Source organism: Salvelinus sp. IW2-2015, linkage group LG8 (assembly GCF_002910315.2).
Source record: "Salvelinus sp. IW2-2015 linkage group LG8, ASM291031v2, whole genome shotgun sequence".
NCBI lineage: Eukaryota > Metazoa > Chordata > Actinopteri > Salmoniformes > Salmonidae > Salvelinus > Salvelinus sp. IW2-2015.
The window spans coordinates 39,856,268-39,875,859 of NC_036848.1; the positions used below are offsets into that span (position 1 = coordinate 39,856,268).

Sequence of the window (19,592 nt, forward strand, 5' to 3'; positions counted from 1 at the left end):
ATCTATATTATTAACTTCTACATTCATGTCTTTCTTCCATTTTGTAGGGTAAACAGATATCATTAGAGCTACATATCTACAGTGCATTCGGAAAGAATTCAGACCCCTTTCCTTTTTCCACATTTTGTTACGTTACAGCCTTATTCAAAAATTGATTAAATTATTTGTTTCCCTTATCAATCTACACACAATACCCGATAATGACAAAGTAAAAACAGCAAATGTATTAAAAATTTAAAACAGAAATACCATATTTACATAAGTATTCAGACCCTTTGCTATGAGACTCGAAATTGAGCTCAGGTGCATCATGTTTCCCTTGATCATTCTTGCGATGTTTCTACAACTTGATTTGAGTCCACCTGTGGTAAATTCAGTTGATTGGATATGATTGAGAAAGGCACACACCTGTCTATTTAAAGGTCCCACAGTTGACAGTGCATGTCAGAGCAAAAACTGAGCCATGAGGTCAAAGGAATTGCCCGTAGAGCTCCAAGACAGGATTGTGTCAAGGCACAGATCTGGGGAAGAGTACCAAAACATTTCTGCAGCATTGAAGTTCCTCAAGAACACAGTGGCCTCCATCATTCTTAAATGGAAGAATAGCTGGCCACCCGGCCAAACTGAACAATCGGGGGGAAAGGGCCTTGGTCAGGGAAATGACCAAGAACCAGATGGTCACTCTGACAGAGCTCCTCTGTGGAGATGGGAGAACATTCCAGGACAGCCATCTCTGCAGCACTCCACCAATCAGGCCTTTATGGTAGAGTGGCCAGACGGAAGCCACTCCTCAGTAAAATGCACATGACAGCCCGCTTGGAGTTTGCCAAAAGGCACCAAAAGGACTCTCAGACCATGAGAAACAAGATTCTCTGGTCTGATGAAACTAAGACTGAATTCTTTGGCCTGAATGTCAAGTGTCACGTCTGGAGGAAACCTGGCACCATCCCTACGGTGAAGAATGGTGGTGGTGGCAGCATCATGTTGTGTTTTTTTTCAGAGGCAGGGACTGTAAGACTAGTCAGGATCAAGGGAAAGATAAACAGAGCAAAGTACAGAGAGATCTTCCAACAGGACATCGACCCTAAGCACACAGCCAAGACAACGCAGGAGTGGCTTCAGGAAAAGTCTCTGAATGTCCTTGAGTGGTCCAGCCAGAGCCCAGACTTGAACCCGATCTAACATCTCTGGAGAGACCTGAAAATAGCTGTGCAGCGACACTCCCCATCCAACCTGACAGAGCTTGAGAGAATTTGCAGAGAAGAATGGGAGAAACTCTCCAAATACAGGTGTGCCAAGCTTGTAGCGTCATACAGAATAAGACTCGAGGCTGTAATCGCTGCCAAAGGGGCTTCAACAAAGTACTGGGTAAAGGGTCTGAATACTTATGTAAATGTAATATTTTGTTTTTTGTTTTTAATAAATGTGCAAAAAAACAGTTTTTGCTTTGTCATTATGGGGTATTGTGTGTKGATTGACGAGGGGGGYAAACGATTTAATCCATTTTAGAATAAGGCTGACAAGTACATTTTTTGGGAAAAAGTCAAGGGGTCTGAATACTTTCCGAATGCACTGTATGTAGATCTATATAATTAACTCCTATGTCCTTGTCCTTCCCTGCAGGGAGAACTGCCAGCGTCTGCAGCAGGACCTGGCCCAGATGATCCAGGAGTGTCTTGAGAACCGCTCGCTGGGGTCAGAGGTCATGGAGAAGAGGAATACCCTGTCCATGAGGCAGAGGAGGGTGGGGAGGGACGGAGGGGAGCAGGGGGGAGAGGAGGAGGAGGTTAACGATGACCAGCCAGAGTACCTCCATCTGGCTACGGTCAACAACTTCAGTACTTTCTTGTAGTTCTTTTGATAAGGAGAAATAGGGTTATTATGTTGTTTTTTTGTCTATTGATGTGAAAGTCTAAAGTCACATGCAGATCTTGAGTTAGAATTCTGGCCTCTTGGAGGAACCACAAAGCTGTAGACCAACTAAGCACTGTACTGATATACTGGAAACCTTCCCTTCCACAACCTCAGCACTAGAAATGCCAAAAACGCTGAGAAAAGAAATACTGACCTTAGGTAGAACAGCAAATAGCAAAAAGTACTTATTGTACCTTTTAAGTGTTAAATAATTGTGTTGTCTACAATCAAATATTAATATGATTAATCCTCATACATTTCTTCCTTTTAACTGATTGCAATATATGGGGACCATTGTTGTGATAATTCATCTTGAAAATTTTAATGATTTATGGTTTAAAAACAAATGACATTGAAACTGTATTTATTTATGTGATTATATTTTACAGTTGTTGGAATCATTCCTGTACAGCATGTTACAAATAATAATAGTACTTGACGGGACTGAAAACATTGACCCATGTTTCATTGAGCCTGTTACAGTATATTGAGGCATTACAATTCCCATGTCACTGATGTCTGAGAAGTTATGGGGGTGTATCTGAGTACATTGAAGCTTTCGTTAAAGGGGGTAGGAAGGAAGTTCTCACTGATTTTCTACAGTGAATTATAAATGATTATGCACAATTGTCTAACACATATTTACATTGTTTAGATTATTTTTTTTAACAAGAATATAGCATGACTGCTATTACTGTTATACCCATAAAAAACATCTGTATAAAGATAATGTATTGTAAAGCAAATCAACCCTGGCTATTGTAACAGCATTAGATGCCCAATAAAAAAAAATCAGTTCTGATCTATTGTCCGGGAACAAGTTAATGAGATTAACTACAGTGAAACCCATATACAGTACCAGACAAAAGTTGGTACAAACCTAACTTACTCGTTCAAGGGTTTTTCTTTATTTGTACTATGGTCTACATTGTAGAATAATAGTGAAGACATTAAAACTATGAAATAACACATATGGAATCATGTAGTAACCAAAAACGTGTTAAACAAATCAAAATATATTTTATATTTGAGATTCTTCAAAGTAGCCACCCTTTGCCTTGATGACAGCTTTGTACACTCTTGGCATTCTCTCAACCAACTTCATGAATTAGTCACCTGGAATGCATTTCAATTGACAGGTTTACCTTGTTAAAACTATCCTTCTTAATGCATTTGAGCCAATCAGTTGTGTTGTGACAAGGTAGGGGTGGTATACAGAAGATAGACCTATTTGGTAAAATACCAAGTCCATATTATGGCAAGAACAGCTCAAATTAGCAAAGAGAAACGACAGTCCATCATTACTTTAAGACATGAAGGTCAGTCAATGCAGAACACTTCCCAAAAACCTTCAAGCGTTATGATGAAACTGGCTCTCATGAGGACCGCCATAGGAAAGGAAGACCCAGAGTTACCTCTGCTGCAGACAATAAGTTCATTAGAGTTACCAGCATCTGAAATTGCAGCCCAAATAAATGCTTCACAGAATTCAAGTAACAGACACATCTCAACATCAACTGTTCAGAGGAGACTGTGTGAATCAGGCCTTTATGGTGGAATTGCTGGAAACCACTACTAAAGGACACCAATAAGAAGAAGGGACTTGCTTGGGCCAAGAAACATGAACAATGGACATTAGATCGGTGGAAATCTGTCTTTTGGTCTGATGAGTCCAAATTTGAGATCTTTGGTTCCAATTGCCGTGTCTTTGTGAGACGCAGAGTCGGTGAACGGATGATCTCCGCACGTGTGGTTCCCACTGTGAAGCATGGAGGCCGAGGTGTGATGGTGCGGGGGTGCTTTGCTGGTGACACAGTCAGTGATTTATTTAAAATTCAAGGCACACTTAACCAGCATGGCTACCACAGCATTCTGCAGAAGATACACCATCCCATCTGGTTTGAGCTTAATGGGACTATCATTTGTTTTTCAACAGGACAATGACCCAACACACCTCCAGGCTGTGTAAGGACTATTTGACGAAGAAGGAGAGGGATGAGTGCTGCATCAGATGACCTGGCCTCCACAATCACCCAAACCTCAACCAAATTGAGATGGTTTGGGATGATTTGGACCGCAAAGTGAAGGAAAAGCAGCCAACAAGTGCTCAGCATATGTGGGAACTCCTTCAAGACTGTTGGAAAAGCATTCCAGGTGAAGCTGATTGAGAGAATGCCAAGAGTGTGCAAAGCTGTCATCAAGGCTACTTTGAAGAATCTGAAATATAAAATATATTTTGATTTGTTTAACACTTTTTTGGTTACTACATGATTCCATATWTATGTTATTTCATAGTTTCGATGTCTTCACTATTATTCCACAATGTTGAAAATAGTAAAAATAAAGAAAAACCCTTGAATGAGTAGGTGTCCAAACTTTTGACTGGTACTGTATACATACACATATATATATATATAAATAGATATAATCTGTCATGCTCATGGATGAGTAGAACATTATTATTATTTTTTTTTAAAACATGCTGAGGAATACCAGGTTTTCAGCTCAAGTTCTGATGTCTTGGAAAAGCACAAACAGTTTGAGCTAAGGCTACAAACTAGAGTAGTCTCATRAAGGGGGACATCTTCTGATGCAAAACCACCAAAACATGAGGTCAATGCCAGGCACATGGCTAGACATGGAATACATTTTTTTAAACAATGATACTTAAAAACAGGAGAAAAACAAGATAAGCTTGGTTGTAAAAAATATTTTACAGCAATAATCATGATACTGAAAAAAACATGCAATTAAAATGTCATGAAAATAAATAACCAAAACACATGTAGAAAAGAAATGTAGTATAGTAATTTTGCAGTCCATTGACCGACTCAAACAAATTTTCCCAGAGACTTTGTACATGCCTATATTGTGTTTGCTTGAAATCAAGGCACCCAAGCCTCGCGGTTAGAGAGGTAGCCTAACAGTTAGGGAGGCGAGCCAGCAACTTTAAGTGTGTCCGACGGTAAAAGTCTTGTGCGAAGTGAGCTGGCAACATGAGGGTTGCTGGTTTCAATTCCTAGATGCCACTGCCTGCCTTTGAGCAAGGCACTTAACCCCCCAAAACAACAGCGCAGTTTGGCAGCGCCCACACACTGCTCTAAAAAAACCTGTATATGTATGCTTTGGATGAGTTGGGTTAAAAGCAGATGTCAAATGTTGGTTGGACCTTGTGTGCAATTTACCAATTAAGTGATCTTAATCCATATGCTATGCTTTTTTGATGACCAAAGCCAAACATTATATTCACAACGCACATGCACAAAAACACAATATTGCCTCCATGAAAGCTTTTAACTGAAATCAACTCAAATGGTGATCTGTGGGTATGTTGACATGCAGAGACTAGAATGAGTATATTTGCAGTATTTGAAGGTTGCAGAGACAGGCTGTCTCTACGGACTGTGACAGTATTGGGCTGCAGGGGCTCGGAGGTGATAATGGCCAGTGCCAAAACCTTCTAATTCAGTTGCAACAATTTTCTGTTCTAAGTGCATGATGCCTTTGACAAGGTCTTATCTTACCTCCTTTCTACTCATTTACAGTGAAATACATACAAAAAAATGAAATTCTTTAAAAATAGTTGTGCCATAGTCCTAGCTAAAAGTATTAATGACAACATCCTGGCCTCAAGGTGCAAGGGCCTGTCATTACAACCATCCAAAATGGCACCCTATTCCATATATAGTGCACTACCTTTGACCAGAGTAGTGCATTATGTTGGGAATAAGGTGCCACTTCAGACACAGACCTCTTTCAGCACCTTTCTCTTCTTTATCCTGCCAGGGCCTAGAGTCACACTGGAGCCAGGCAAGGGCGACAGGCTGAGAGCTCTGCTCTGCTGAGCATGCACATGCCTCAGGGAACACACATGTCCCGACAGGAAGCACTGCTATGGGTATGTGTGTGTGAGTGAGTGAGTGAGTGAGTGAGTGAGTGAGTGAGTGAGTGAGTGAGTGAGTGAGTGAGTGAGTGAGTGAGTGAAAGATGTGTGTGTGTGTGTGTGTGTGTGTGTGTGTGTGTGTGTGTGTGTGTGTGTGTGTACGTGTTTAACTATACTTAAGGTTAGGAAAAATAGGATTTTGAATGGGACTGAATTGTGTGCCCGAACAAAGTTAATTATACAAGACTGTGTGTGTGCGCGTGTCTGTGAGAGAGCGTAAGGGAGTGTGTGTAAGGAGGAAGAGTTTTTTGTGGTGCTGACTGTGGCCAGTTACTTGACATCTGTCTGTCTTTCTGTGTGAGTCTCACTGTCAATCTCTACTGCAGCAGAGCAGTATCAGAGACAGCACATTGCCACATCACTGGCTCAGGCCCAGGTCTCACTACTGTATCAAGCATCAGACAAGTCAGAACTAGTGCAAACAACAACAATTTACTTATGAGCCAGATTCCACATATTTCATGTAAATTTCAAACCATTTTTCACATTTGGATGAGCACATTGACTTGCAGTGCTTTTAATCATTGTCTTTGGTCAAATCTATTTTACTAAGATTCACTAACTTCCATGGCTTATGTGGTGATTGGAACTAAAATACATTAAAAAATGATAATGATAATAAATTAAAAAAATTWAACATATATCCGTCTCTACACACTTTGAAATGTTGGCGTTTCGCTGCTGGTGAGAGGGACACTTCGATAATCTTTAAAAATAATGTTTGAGCACTTCTGTTTTTTTTCTTCCAAAAGCAACAACAATGATAAAACATATGTCAACAAACACAAAATTAAATGTCAAGCTAAAAAAGTACAATTCTCTCTAGTACATCCGTGATCCATGGATCTGAAAAAGCTGGAAGACAAGCACAGACAGGAGAAACATCAGAGGATGCCATCTTTGAAGACGACATATTCTCAAGGTTGTATTTCGGAGTTGATCGGTTACATGTTCATGTGACGCGTCACAATATTTTACAACTGGGGAACATCTCATACTGTGTATCAGCTTTGTTTGGGTGACATGTGAAACAATCTAAACACATACAGTAAATGTAGTATTTTTTARGTTTGATGCTGATGGTGACGATGGGGACAGAATGATAAAGTAATAGTGTTTGTGACATCCAGGACTCCCTTTGTTGTGAATGGAAAAACAACAACATGCGCTTGTATTGTTTCTTTGGCTCTACTCGGCACCTGATTAATTGCTGTTTGGATAAATAAAAACATCGCAGCCCCACTGTGCAGTTCTGCCAAAGTGTCCCCTTTACACATGCACAAGTAAGATTGTGTGTTTGTGTCTTTTTTCATGTAAAATGTAAAACACACTAATACTACCACTACACAAAATGTCAGGGCTATTCCATGTCATTGCATTGGTAATGAGAGACATTTGGGTGTCGGGTTGGATCAATGGCAGCACAGCAGCGTCAGCTCATCATTAGTCTGGGAAATCCCAGATCTAGGGCATTGTTAATGTGAGAGGCAACCCGCCTGCCTAGTGAGACTAACTCATCATCAGTCCAGCTGGGTTACGCTGCTGAACAGATCATTTCCCAGGCAGGACACAATGGCCCCAGAGCAATATCGAACACTCTGGCATCACAAATGGTATTTCAAACAAATAGTAGTTCACTTTTTAAGATGGGGAGCAAAAGTGCAAGGCCTACTTTTTTCTCTCTACATATTTGTAAATCCAAAAAAACTTTAATAAAAGTTAGTCTCTCCTTGGCCTTTGAATACTGTATGGAGTTTGGGGCAAATGTAATGCTGTGGAACAGCCCTGGATCCCTTTTGATCACAGTCTACTACTGCTACTACCCACTACCAGCCAACAACACTAGCATGGATCCTCACCCATTCACGTCTTTGGAACACTGACACAAGACTGTCATTCCCTTATCCACTCATTCGGGGTGGTATTTCTCTCTCCTCCCTCCACCTCATCCTGCGCTCCTTTCTCCTGCTGCACCTCTGAAGCCTTCACTCGAATAAAAGGACGGAGAATTAAAAAAATGAAACAGAACGACAACAACAAAAAAGAATGAACAGATTGAGTATCTGGGAGAGGGATTAAGAGTGAAAGAGAGAATGAGAGAGAGGGAGGTGTGGATGATGGAGTGAATGTGAATGCGCTTGTGGATGACATTTGGGAGTTGTGTGTGTGACATTCAGTGTTTGAGTGGAAAATGCCAACACTAAGATCAAAGGATACTCAGATCATCTTGGATGAAGAGAAATGTCACAGGGAGACACTCTGTGACAGATCCGTATCCTGCTACTTCAGACCTTTGTGGAAGTGAATGGTGGTGATATGTGAATGGTGAATGGTGTGTGATGTACGATGTATGAGTATATCCCTCGGACTCATCTGCCCGTGTACCTGTGTGTGTGTGTGTATATGTTTCCTGTGTGTCAGTCTCACCTTGGTCTTGTGGCTCTGTTCGGTGCCCAGGCCTGAGCCAGGTGTGTGTAGCTCCTTGGACACCACACACAGAAACTCTGCCTGGTCCTCTGTCCCATAGCTATACGACGAACCAATGTTTACCATCTATCAGAGACAGAGAGAAAAAGAGAGAAAGATGGACAGAGAAAGAGAGGTGGCCTGTATCACAGCAGGTAAACCCATGGATGCTCATGCAGGGAGGAGGGACAGAGGGTAAGGACAGCCTAGCAGCACTACATGTCTGCTACAACTCTACTGTGGGCAGTGAGACTGAACTGTACACCCTGAAGCACTGARGGCAATGTTTAGCATTACAGTATTACTCAAAACACTTTACTGAACTGGCAATGTGCCAACATATGATAGCTTCCACTGGAGCTTCCTTGGCTCTGCTTCCTGTTTGCATCTCCWTCCCCTTATGATCACTGGTCTGTCTGTTTAGATCAGTCTTCTTCTGAGGGGAAGGAAATGTGAAAAGGAGGCCGTTTTTGTGAGCAGATTGGGACTGTGCCTTGGTCTCGGATTGGTCTGATTGGTCTGACTCTGAGGCTCTGATTGGCTAACAGAGAGCAGGAAAGGGGTTGATTGGTTGGGAGTGTGGTAGAGCAGAGCAGCAGCGTGAGTCCAACCCACAGTCCAGAGCAGTCCGGTGCGGGGCTTTCTGCAGGTGCGCACGCTGACCTGCTCAAACTTCCAGCCGTCTGACATGGTGGAAACCATCTGGGTCAGCTCCTCCTCCTGGCACTGCAGCACCCGGTACACATGTTTAGGAGGCACCTGCTGATGGACGGAGAGAGAGGGTGTAAAGTGAGGAGAAGGAGGGAGGGAATGTACAAAGATCATGGGATAGGTGCGAAAAGGTGTGATGACTGTAGAATGAGAGAGAGAGAGAAGAGAGAGAGAGAGAGAGGAGAGAAGAGAGAGAGAGAGAGAGATGAGAGAAGAGAGAGAGAGAGAGCGAGAGGAGAGAGAGAGGAGAGGAGAGAGAGGGGGGTTGTTAGGAAGGGAGAGGAACGAGACAGAAGAGAAAACCGAGTGACAATAGTTGGAGAAGGTGGATGTTTGTAAGGAAAGGAAAGAAAAGGCAGAGAGAAAGAGGATTGGGAGAGCGAGAGTTAGCAAGAGGTAGTGATGTTTGGAAGATGAATGATAGTGAGAGTGAGCGTTAGGGTTGGGTGCTATCCAGATACAGTCACACCGTTTCTGTACCATACTGGAACATATGGTATTATCGGAAGTGCACACAAGGGACACTATTTAGCAATAAAATATTTTCATTTTTTTTTTTTATGTCGCATCTAGGAGGGGATGTGAAAGTCTTCTGTAACCAAGAGTCTTGATTTTGACATCTAGCCACTAGCCAAATGCATAGCTGGTGCTCTGAGCTTGATATAATTTATTTGACACATCTTAGATTTCTTATAGTTTATCAAGCAGTGGTGTAGCACGCACCCCCACAGCCCACAGTGTGTGTCTGCATGAGCGTGTTGTTCTAGCCGAAGGGTAGAGCACGGAGGGAGCTACAGTAAAGCGTAATAATACAGAGATAGTAGGAGGAAGATTGAAAGTTACATAAACAGAAATCATTAGACATGGGGTGAAATATACTGAAAATAACTTGAAAATACAGAGTGAAAGACATAGCTGAACAGTCTTTCTGCTTGGCACATGCACAAGTCTGTTTTTAATTTTAGCAGACCTGTAGCCATCTTGTATTTGTGAATCCCTGTATCTTATCTACTGTGTGTGTGTGTGTGTTGTGTGTGTGGTTGTAGTGTGTGTGTGTGTGTTGTGTGTGGTGTGTGTGTGTGTGTTGTGTGTGTGTGTGTTTGTGTTGTGTGTGTGGGGTGTGTGTGTGTCTTGTGTGTGTGTGTGTGTGTGTTGTGTTGTGTGTAGTGTGTGTGTATATGTATATATGTTCTACCTTATCAGGAACCCACAATGTCCTGACAAGTCACCAGATGTTCTTCGAACAAGGTCAGGAAAAAAAGAAAAATTGAAAAGTCATGACGTTTTTCATGCCCTGAATTAGGATTAAGAAGAAAAAAAATGAACTCCCCAAAAAGTCCAGAAAATTCACAAAAACAAAGCTGAGTGTGTGTGTGTGTTTGACCTGTGTGACTTTACAGTCCCGCTCCAGGATCCTCTCCTTGATCAGTTTTATCAGAGGAGTGATGTTGTAGAACTCAGCCTCCTCTAACACACCTGGGACAGAGCACAACACACACACACACGCACACGCACACACACGTGGTCAATCAAAGTGTTATTACATTCTTATTACAAGTCTTACTATACATTTTAATAGCATCATAACGCAATATATAATACCAAAAGTAATCTAGTACCTTCTTCAGCCAGCTCCTTGTTGTAGACCAGTTTGCCGTGTCGCAGGTAGTTAAGGATGGGGCCGAAGTAGGTGGGGTCTCTGTCTATCACATAGGCCCCTGTCTCGTCCTACAACAGAGGAAGGGAGAGAACAACCATAAGAATTAATAAAGGTATGAATATGAGATCAATATTAAGTGCTATTCTATTGTGCAATTCTATTGTATTGGGTTTTGGTCAAGATCTATGTTTGGAAACCCCCTTGCGATTACTTGTTTCACACTAACAGCAAAWGTCCTCTTTTCAGAGTGATAGAGTGGCACTATTAGAGCCTAGTGGTTCTATATTACAGTTAGTGCGAGAGAGATTCAGAGAGAGTGTGGTGGGGGGGATAGAGATAAGGAGAGAGAGGGGATATATAAAGAGGGACTGAGAGTGAAGAGAGAGAGAAAGATATGGAGAGAAGGGAGAGAAAGATTGAGAGAGAGCCTGTTACATTCACATGGCTTGGCCCTGTCTTGGCTGACGGCATGCCAGTGCCTTTACAGCATCTCCATAAAGCGCACCCTGCATGCCGATTACTAAACCAGCCCCAGGCACCAATTTTCAAACACAGAGACGCAGAGACTCTAGACAGAGAGAGAGATGAGAAAGAGGAGAATGGGAGAGAMGGATTCAGGAACACAAACAAGTGGCAGAGTGGAGTGAGCTAGAAAGACAGAAGTAGCTGATTAAGGAGCAGATGGAGAGCGGGATGGAGAAGAGGGGTGGGATGGAGAGGCTGTGGTAAGAGGGCACAGCTCTGAATCTGAATCGGAGAAGTGCTGCAAAATAATAGGAATGGAGGGAAAGGAATGAGAGCCTGCAGATCAGAGCGAGAGCGAGACGGCAGAGGGATGGAGGGTATGTGAGGCACTCAGCTGAATGAAGAAGGGACTGGGGAGACAGGCAGAGAAGAGGAGAATCGATTGGAGATGAGAGCTGGCAGACACTGGATAGAGGAGGACTCAGATAGGGGGAGGGAGAGAGACAGAGAGACAGAAAGAGAGAGATACAGAGGACAGACAAGGGCACAAGGAGAGTTGCTGGGGGAAAGGGGCCTAGACAGGGGCAGAGAGACAAACAAACCCAGAGCAACTACAGTTGAGGACAGACAGACACCTCCTCATTGGACATGACTTGACAGTATGTATGATGACGACACCCGTGTGAGGCTTCCAGAATATCTAGGTACCCTCGCTATGAATGATAAACATATGCACTCACGCATGAACGCACACAGTGAGGGTGAAGATGAAAAATTCACTATATCTGTGATCTCCTGTGATCCTGGCCTGTCTGTTCAGCCACACTGCCGCCAGTCAGCCCATTAAAAAAAATGCCACGGAAGATCCAATCCTCATCTGGTGTGTTAATGGTTTACCCAAGGAACTACACGGTGTGCCTAGCCTAGTGCCAGGTCTCTATGGGGGAATCACTGGGTCCCACAGGAAATATCTGTTAGGCAAACAGAGGTGTTATTTGTCTCAGCACAGAAATAGAGACAGACACAGACACACATACAATCTTTACTTCCTCTCCTGGTGTGAAAACACTGGCTGAGACCAAACTGAACCAGTCTAATGCTAGCCTGGTCAGGTCATTTCCATCTAAAAGGACCCATGTGCACCAACATGTGAAGTTCATAGGAGAATATCAAATTGAGTGTCTAATGAAAGCGAAGAGTATTTTATTTATTTATTAAGGCATATATACATTTTTCAACTATTTTCCATCCTAAAAATTAAGAACAAGCAAAGGCTTTGATTTCTGGTCAAACAGATGGAAAAGGGGTCATAGAAAACATCTGACAGAAAAAGTCTTAAACGGTATCAGAAATGCACCAAAACACAATAATGTTAAAGTAAAGACTAATATCAACACATATTTAGTTTTGCCTTCTGTAACTTTAAGAAACATTGCCTTGTGCCTTGAAATTCCTTTACCAAAAACCCACCTATCTTACAGATATTTTCTAATTTATTTTCCTCATGAAGAGGGAGGATAATTAAAGTTCACAGAAGGTAGACCTATAAATTAGTTCGTGTTTTTAAAGATACCAATTTTGTTTATGAATTAAGTGATTCAAACTCAGAATTTGGTAAAGGAATTTCCCCCAACAAAAACATTGGTAACGGATATTCTGCAATTGAACTGGCTACAATGGAAAATAATGGTAGTCACAAACCACAGGTTCAAAAGTTTGGACAGAACAGTAGAGTACAGTACAGCACAGTAAACAAGAGTATAGTTCAGTACAGTACAGTAGAGTACAGTACAGTAGAGCAGATGTCAGTACAATACACAATAGAGCACACTAGAGTTGAGTACACTAATGTACTCTACTGTACTGTATTGAACAATATTATACTTTACTGTACTCTACTGTACTGAACTCAACACTACTTACTGAACTCTAGTGTACTGTACTGTTCTGTGCTATACTGTACTCTACTGAACTCTACTATTCTGTACTTTGAGGTCCAAACTTGTGAAACATTGACGTCTATGACTGGTTCAGATTTGGTCCAAGTTTGGTCTTGTTCGGGGGCAGAGCTAATAAAAAAAAAAATAGCCAGTGTGTAGAATAATACCCAAATATGCAAAGGAGGATATTGAATATGTATACCTTAGTGTACCTATTTAGGATACACCACCATGAAYAGAATGACATTCATATCCATAATTATGCATTTCTGTGTAGTACAGCTCAGGGACCCATGAAAAAATGATGTTACCGCAATTCTGTTACCGGGTGTAAATCCACTTCACTTACTATAGTTCAATAACCAAAATCAATTTTTTTAAATTCAATGTGTCATGTCCTTACTGACACCCCATTCCTTCTGCAGACATTGTTGAAATCTCAGCAGATATTTAAGTTTTTGGAAAACCTGGACACAAAAAACTGAGGGAGATTTTTACCGGAATTCTGTTACCAAACTTTGCAATTGCACAGTTCTTTCAGTAAATGTGTTTTAGTAAAATGTTCTGTGTAAATTGTTAAAAAGTAGTCTTGTGTATAGAGTTGTAGGGTTTGTTAAACTTTGAAATCAAGTGTTTTAGTGAACTGCCTTTATCATGTATGACAACATAAACGATAAAGTTGGCTGAAGCACATACAGATCTGCAACTGTGCTACTTCAGTGCTGGGTCTATTTTGGATTGGAAGTCAAATAGTACACACAAGAGCACATAACACTAGCCTCTAACATTGTAAAGTCCTAATCACTRTGCCAACAACAGTCCTGCATATTGCACAGAAAGTATTCAATTCACCTATTGGTAGATGGGTAAAAATATAAAAGCAGACATTGAATATCCCTTTGAGCATGGTGAAGTTATTCATTACACTTTAGATGGTGTATCAATACACCCAGGCACTACAAAGATACAGGCATCCTTCCTAACTTAGTTGCTGGAGAGGAAGGAAACCGCTCAAGGATTTGGCTAATGGTGAKTTTAAAACAGTTAAGAGAGTTTAATGGCTGTGATAGAAAAAAAACTGAGAATGGATCAACAACATTGTAGTTACTCCACAATACTAACTTAATTGAAAGAGTGAAAAGAAGGAAGCCTGTACAGAATAAAAATATTCCAAAACATGCATCCTGTTTGCAACAAGGCACTAAAGAAATGCTGCAAAAAATGTAGCTAAGCAATTCACTTTTTGTCCTGAATACAAAATGTTACGTTTGGGGTAAATCCAATACATAGTGCCACTCTCCATATTTTCAAGCATAGTGGTGGCTGCATCATGTTTTGGGTATACTTGTGATCGTTGAGGACTGGGGAGTTTTTCCAGAATAAAACAGAAACAGAATGGAGCTAAGCACAGGCAAAATCCTAGAGGAAAACCTGGTTCAGTCTGCTTTCCAGCAAACACTGGAAGAGGAATTAACCTTTCAGCAGGACAATAACCTAAAACACAAGGCCAAATCTACAATGGAGTCGTTTACCAAGAAGACTGTGAATGTTCCAGAGTGGCTGAGTTACAGTTTTTACTTAAATCTACTTGAAAATGTATGGCAATTATCAACTAGGGCTGACCCCAATGAGTCAACTGGTCATTGTTTGGTTGAGAGGCTGTTGGTCGACCAATCATTTTTAGTAGAGCAGTATTAAATATATATTTGTGCCCATCTCAGTGAACTAATACATTGCTTTGGCCTAGACTAAAAGCCAATATATGCTTGATCCGAAAATATGGTCGGTGGCTCCAAATGGAGTGTCGACCTTTGTACCGCATCGGCCATGTGCCTCTCAAATGTTGTAACAATGTGGAGGGCTCCATATAGCTCTGCATTGATTGGTTGGTTGACAGTAGGTGGGGGCGGTACATCCTGTATAAACCCAAACTCACTTCCTTGACAACTTCCTTCACAACAGCTCTGCACTGCTCCACGAAGCGCAAGAAGTATGAATCTCCTGCCTTCTGCACAGGCCGTATTACTGTAAATGCTGCATGGCCAATGCAGACGTCGGATTGATCATGTAGCGCCCAGATGCACAATGCACTTCTCTCTCCAGAATGCGCTCTCTCCCTGCCAATTGTGCACATTTATTGTTTTATAACTTAATTATGTGAATTGTTTGCGTTTGATTGTTAGTGTATATCAATTCCCCATTACATACTGTATATCACCAGTATAACAGGACACACACCCAATTACGCTTAGAAGTAGGCCTAGAGGTTACCTGGCCAGCGCGCATATTTAGGCCTGAAAGAACAGACAACTTTCGGTAGACTATGATCAACAACCAATTTGATAGAGCTTGAAAAATTTCAAAAAGAAAAATGGGAATGTTGCACAATCCATGTGTGGAAAGCTATTAGAGACTAACCCAGAAAGACTCACAGCTGTGCTTGAAAGGTGCTTGTACAAAGTATTGACTCAGGCATGTGAATACTTACGTAAATTAGATATTTCTATATTACATTTTAATAAATGTGAAACATTTCTAAAAACATCTTTTCACTTTGTAATTATGGGGTATTGTGTGTAGATGGGTGACAAAAAAAATCTATTTTGATTTCAGGCCGTAACAACAAAATGTGGAATAAGTCAAGGGTTATGAATACTTTCTGAAGGCACTGTATGTAGTACTTTAAAGTATTTTTACTCACTGGACTACCCACACAACTTTTTTTTCAAAATAAAATATTGGTGAAGTAGGCAAGACTTTCCTTTCTTTTTCGGCACCAGACCTGCCTAATTTGAACTTTAATAGACTAAATTACACATCCTGTAAACATCTGACTCCAGAGTGATTTGTTCTTGCAATTTGTAGTTTTCAGAGAAGATAAATCTATTTAATCGACATCCATGTAATCAGCGCCCGGGGATCAAAATCAAATCAAGTCAAACTTTATATGTCACATGCCCCGAAAATAACATGTGTAGACCTTACCGTGAAATACTTACTTACAAGCCCTTAACCAACAGCGCAGTTCAAGAAAGAGTTAAGAAAATATTTACCAAATAAACTAAAGTAAAAAATTATAAAAAGTAACACAATAAAATAACAATAACGGGGCTATATACAGGGGGTAGCGGTCAATGTGTGGGGGTCCAGGTTAGTCGAGGTCATGGCTAAATGTAGGTAGGGGTGAAGTGACTATGCCTAGATAATAAACAGCAAGTAGCAGCAGTGTTAAAAAACTAATGGGGGGAGGGTKAATGTAAATAATCCGGTGGCCATTTGGTTAATTGTTCAGCAGTCTTATGGCTTGGGGGTAGAAACTGTTGTTGTGGTGGTTAACTGCCTTGCTCAACAGCAGAACGGCAGATTTTTTCACCTTGCCTGCTCGGGGATTACGAACAAGCAAACTTTCGGTTACTGTCCCAACTCCGTAACCAATGTATCTTATCACTACCCAGGTTATCAAGATGAGTTTGTGTTGGAATCTGCAGTGACACAGAGGGTGGAGGGAGAGGCTTCACAACAATCATGAACTGTGATAACGGAGAACCTGTAACCACAGCATACATGCTGGTTTCAGCTGGAGTACTGTGAACAGAGCCAGAAGGAGAGCAGGAGGAGTGAAAGAGGAGCAGGAGGAGAGGTGGACAAGAGTAGAATATAATGAGAGAAAGAAGAGCAGGAGGGGGACAGGAAGGGACCGGAGGAGGTCACAAGGGAGTGGGAGTCAGGGCAGGGGTGACAGCAGGCACCAGGGGTGTATTTTGGGACAGAGAGGGGGGGCAAGCCTTTAGGTGCCAGACAGACAATAATCWTATTAAAATAGTAATACACAGTTGYTGTGTGTGTGTTCTAAACACTGCGGCAACCCACTGKAGATTGGAGCACAAACCAGCAAATAACAATAGAGCTCCTGTGAAGATAGAATCATCTGTGTAATAGAAAAATAAAAACACAGCTAGTGGCCTAGTACTTGTTCTTCTCTTTCTTCTGTGGATGTAATGTTGGATTTGGGTACTCTGTATTCCTGAGGACTCTATGGGGCCTTTCATCATAAACCAGGTTACAAGAAGGGACTAACAGTAAATTAGTGGGGAGAAAAAGAAGTAGACTGTTAGTACTGTTTTAGAAACAGTAATTTAAGAGGCAATGACATGACAGTAGCCTGTGAGGAATAYGATGACTCAAGTGTGAGAAGAGGATGAAAAGAAAGAGGGGAGAAAGGAGAGAGGGACCATAAAAGGGGTGAGAGATAACAGAGGAGAGGAGGGAGTGTGTAGATGGGGTTTGACTAGAGGCATAAGAGAGAGAAAGGGGGAGAGGAGGAATGAAGGTCACACACAAAGATGATGCGCCTTATCTATTCACTGTGGCCAGTGGTGCAGGAGGACAGAGACAGATGTGCACACACACACACACACAGAGGGCGAAGATTAAAAATTAGCTACTCTGTCTCTCTATCGCCTGTCATCCTCGCCTCTCTGTTCAGCCACACTGCCTCCGGTCAGGAAAAGTCAACCCTCATCTGGTGTGTTTAATGGTTTACCCGYAATTTGCACAAGGAACTACACGGTGTGCCAAGCCTAGTGCCAGGTCCCTTAGTAGGTCCCACAGGGAAACAGAGGTGTTATTTACCTCAACACAGAGACAGTCGCACATACAATCTCTTTACTTATTCTATGGAAAGAGAGAAAAAGACAGAGGGAGAGAAAGAGAAAGAGAGAGTAGGAACGAGACTAATGGACACTAGGGCATTAATGAAGGTCACACACAAAAATGATGCACCTTATCTACTCACTGTAACCAGTGGTGCAGGAGGGCAAACCAATTATAGCAGCCTACTATAGGGCTATGTTTGAGGCCAAGGGACAATACTATCTGTGATCACACATACAGAAAGAGACAGACACTCTCAAATAAATCCTATTATAGGCTTACTTCATTAGTGATGTACTGTATTTCACAAACAGATCGGTCACATATTGCCAACCTATCTATAGATATTTGTCTACCCCACCACCCTCCTCCCCCTCTGTGCTGCCAGCATAAACCCTCTGCACAGGTCTGCATGAGYCAGCCAGTGCACATCCATCTGACTCACTGGGTAGAGCCATATCTGGTGGTGGGTAGGGGTACCACAGAGCCATATCTAGTGGTACCATTCAAATGTAATTCATTCGTKTATCCATCCATCCATTCAATTAATTAATTCCATCAAGTGATCATGAGAGTTCGATCGAACATCTTGCCTTGTCGCTCTTCTCTGATATMTTATCTTGATCGAAGCCAAGCGCTTGATCAACTCGCCTTACCGTGTCCGAATGTAAGTCCTGTTGTTGACAGAGCCGATAGAGAAAGGACGTTTGTTCTTTGAGTAGGGTATGCCGCGTTGTGAGGAATACTGTGCCGCCGACGTTCAACCGGACCCATTTCCCGTTATTTCCCACTGTAGGGTTGACTCCAGAGCCGTTCCCGATGCTGTGATTTCCTGTCCCGCTCGATGCGGTAGCGCTCGAAGTGGCCGTGGTCGTATTCTCGCTTCCCTCGCTATCTTTGTTATTATTGTTGTTGTTGTTATTATTGTTATTGTAGCCATGAGGTGTCGGTAACGAACCGACTTCTGATTCAGSCTGCGGCACAGATTTCTTTTTATCCTCCGTTGCCATTAGGAAATAGCAATGGATGCAAGCAACGTTAAAATGCAATAGCTTGCGTACCAACTGCCGTTTCAGCTTCCTCTCRCTTTCAACAACGCCTGTTCCCTCTCTACCACAACCGTGTACTGCTTTGACTCGAGCTCRGCCTATCTTCCCCCGGTTGAGCAACCGGAGCGTCATGTCCAAGCTGTTGCCGTGCACCGAGAACTGTGGATCTTGTAGTTCCAAAATCTAGCCTAAAGAAAATCATGTCAAAATAAAAATAKAATTGTATGATAGCCTGATATTATTCAATAATTATCTGAGCCAAGACTGCAATTATTTTCAACTGCATTGTTATGTAAATTGTGGAGTGAGAAACATACAATTTGTAATAGACAAAGTGTAATACGTGTAGTTTAATTACACAGGAGTTGGTTGATTGCTATTAGTTCTATACACATCTTTCATCAAAAGGTTCACAAATGACTCACAAACAAATCCCACCTGAGAATARCATTATTAGATTGTACAGACAAAAATATAAACACAACATGCAAAAATTTCAAAGATTTTACTGAGGTACAGTTCAGATAAGGAAATCAGTATATTTAAATACATTCATTAGGCCCTAGTCTATGGARTTCACATGACTGGGAATACAGATATGCATCTGTTGGTCACAGATCAGAAAACCAGTCAGTATCTGGTGTAACCACCACTTGCCCCATGCAGTGCGACACATCTCCTTCACATAGAGTTGATCAGGCTGTTGATTTTGGCCTGTGGAATATTGTCCCACTCCTCTTCAATGGCTGTGCGAAGTTGGTGGATATTGGCCMGAACTTGAACACGCTGTC

General features: G+C 41.8%; 2 protein-coding genes across 5 annotated transcripts in view; one reads left to right on the forward strand and one right to left on the reverse strand.

Moving 5' to 3' along the window:
• gucy2cb (guanylate cyclase 2Cb) overlaps positions 1-2,589 on the forward strand; it is a 38,376-nt gene extending 35,787 nt beyond the window's left edge. The window contains exon 27 of the mRNA XM_023993339.2: positions 1,624-2,589. Within this exon, the coding sequence (XP_023849107.1) occupies positions 1,624-1,852 (229 nt within the window). The 3' untranslated portion in view covers positions 1,853-2,589. The remainder of the gene's footprint in view (positions 1-1,623) is intronic.
• LOC111967905 (BTB/POZ domain-containing protein KCTD5-like) lies at positions 2,262-18,882 on the reverse strand. Of its 4 annotated transcripts, none has more exons than XM_023993343.2 (7): positions 18,409-18,882; positions 10,654-10,762; positions 10,419-10,510; positions 8,987-9,082; positions 8,285-8,410; positions 7,717-7,840; positions 2,262-6,712 (listed from the first exon to the last, which is right to left on the reverse strand). In XM_023993343.2, the coding sequence occupies exons 1-6, from the start codon at positions 18,760-18,762 to the stop codon at positions 7,751-7,753; spliced, it is 867 nt and encodes a 288-aa protein (XP_023849111.1). In that variant the 5' UTR covers positions 18,763-18,882; the 3' UTR covers positions 2,262-6,712; positions 7,717-7,750. The 4 variants fall into 4 exon arrangements, with proteins under 4 accessions (XP_023849111.1, XP_023849109.1, XP_023849110.1 ...); XM_023993341.2 differs by having other exon boundaries at positions 8,939-9,082; XM_023993342.2 differs by having other exon boundaries at positions 8,987-9,085.
• Between the last annotated feature and the right edge of the window lie 710 nt (positions 18,883-19,592).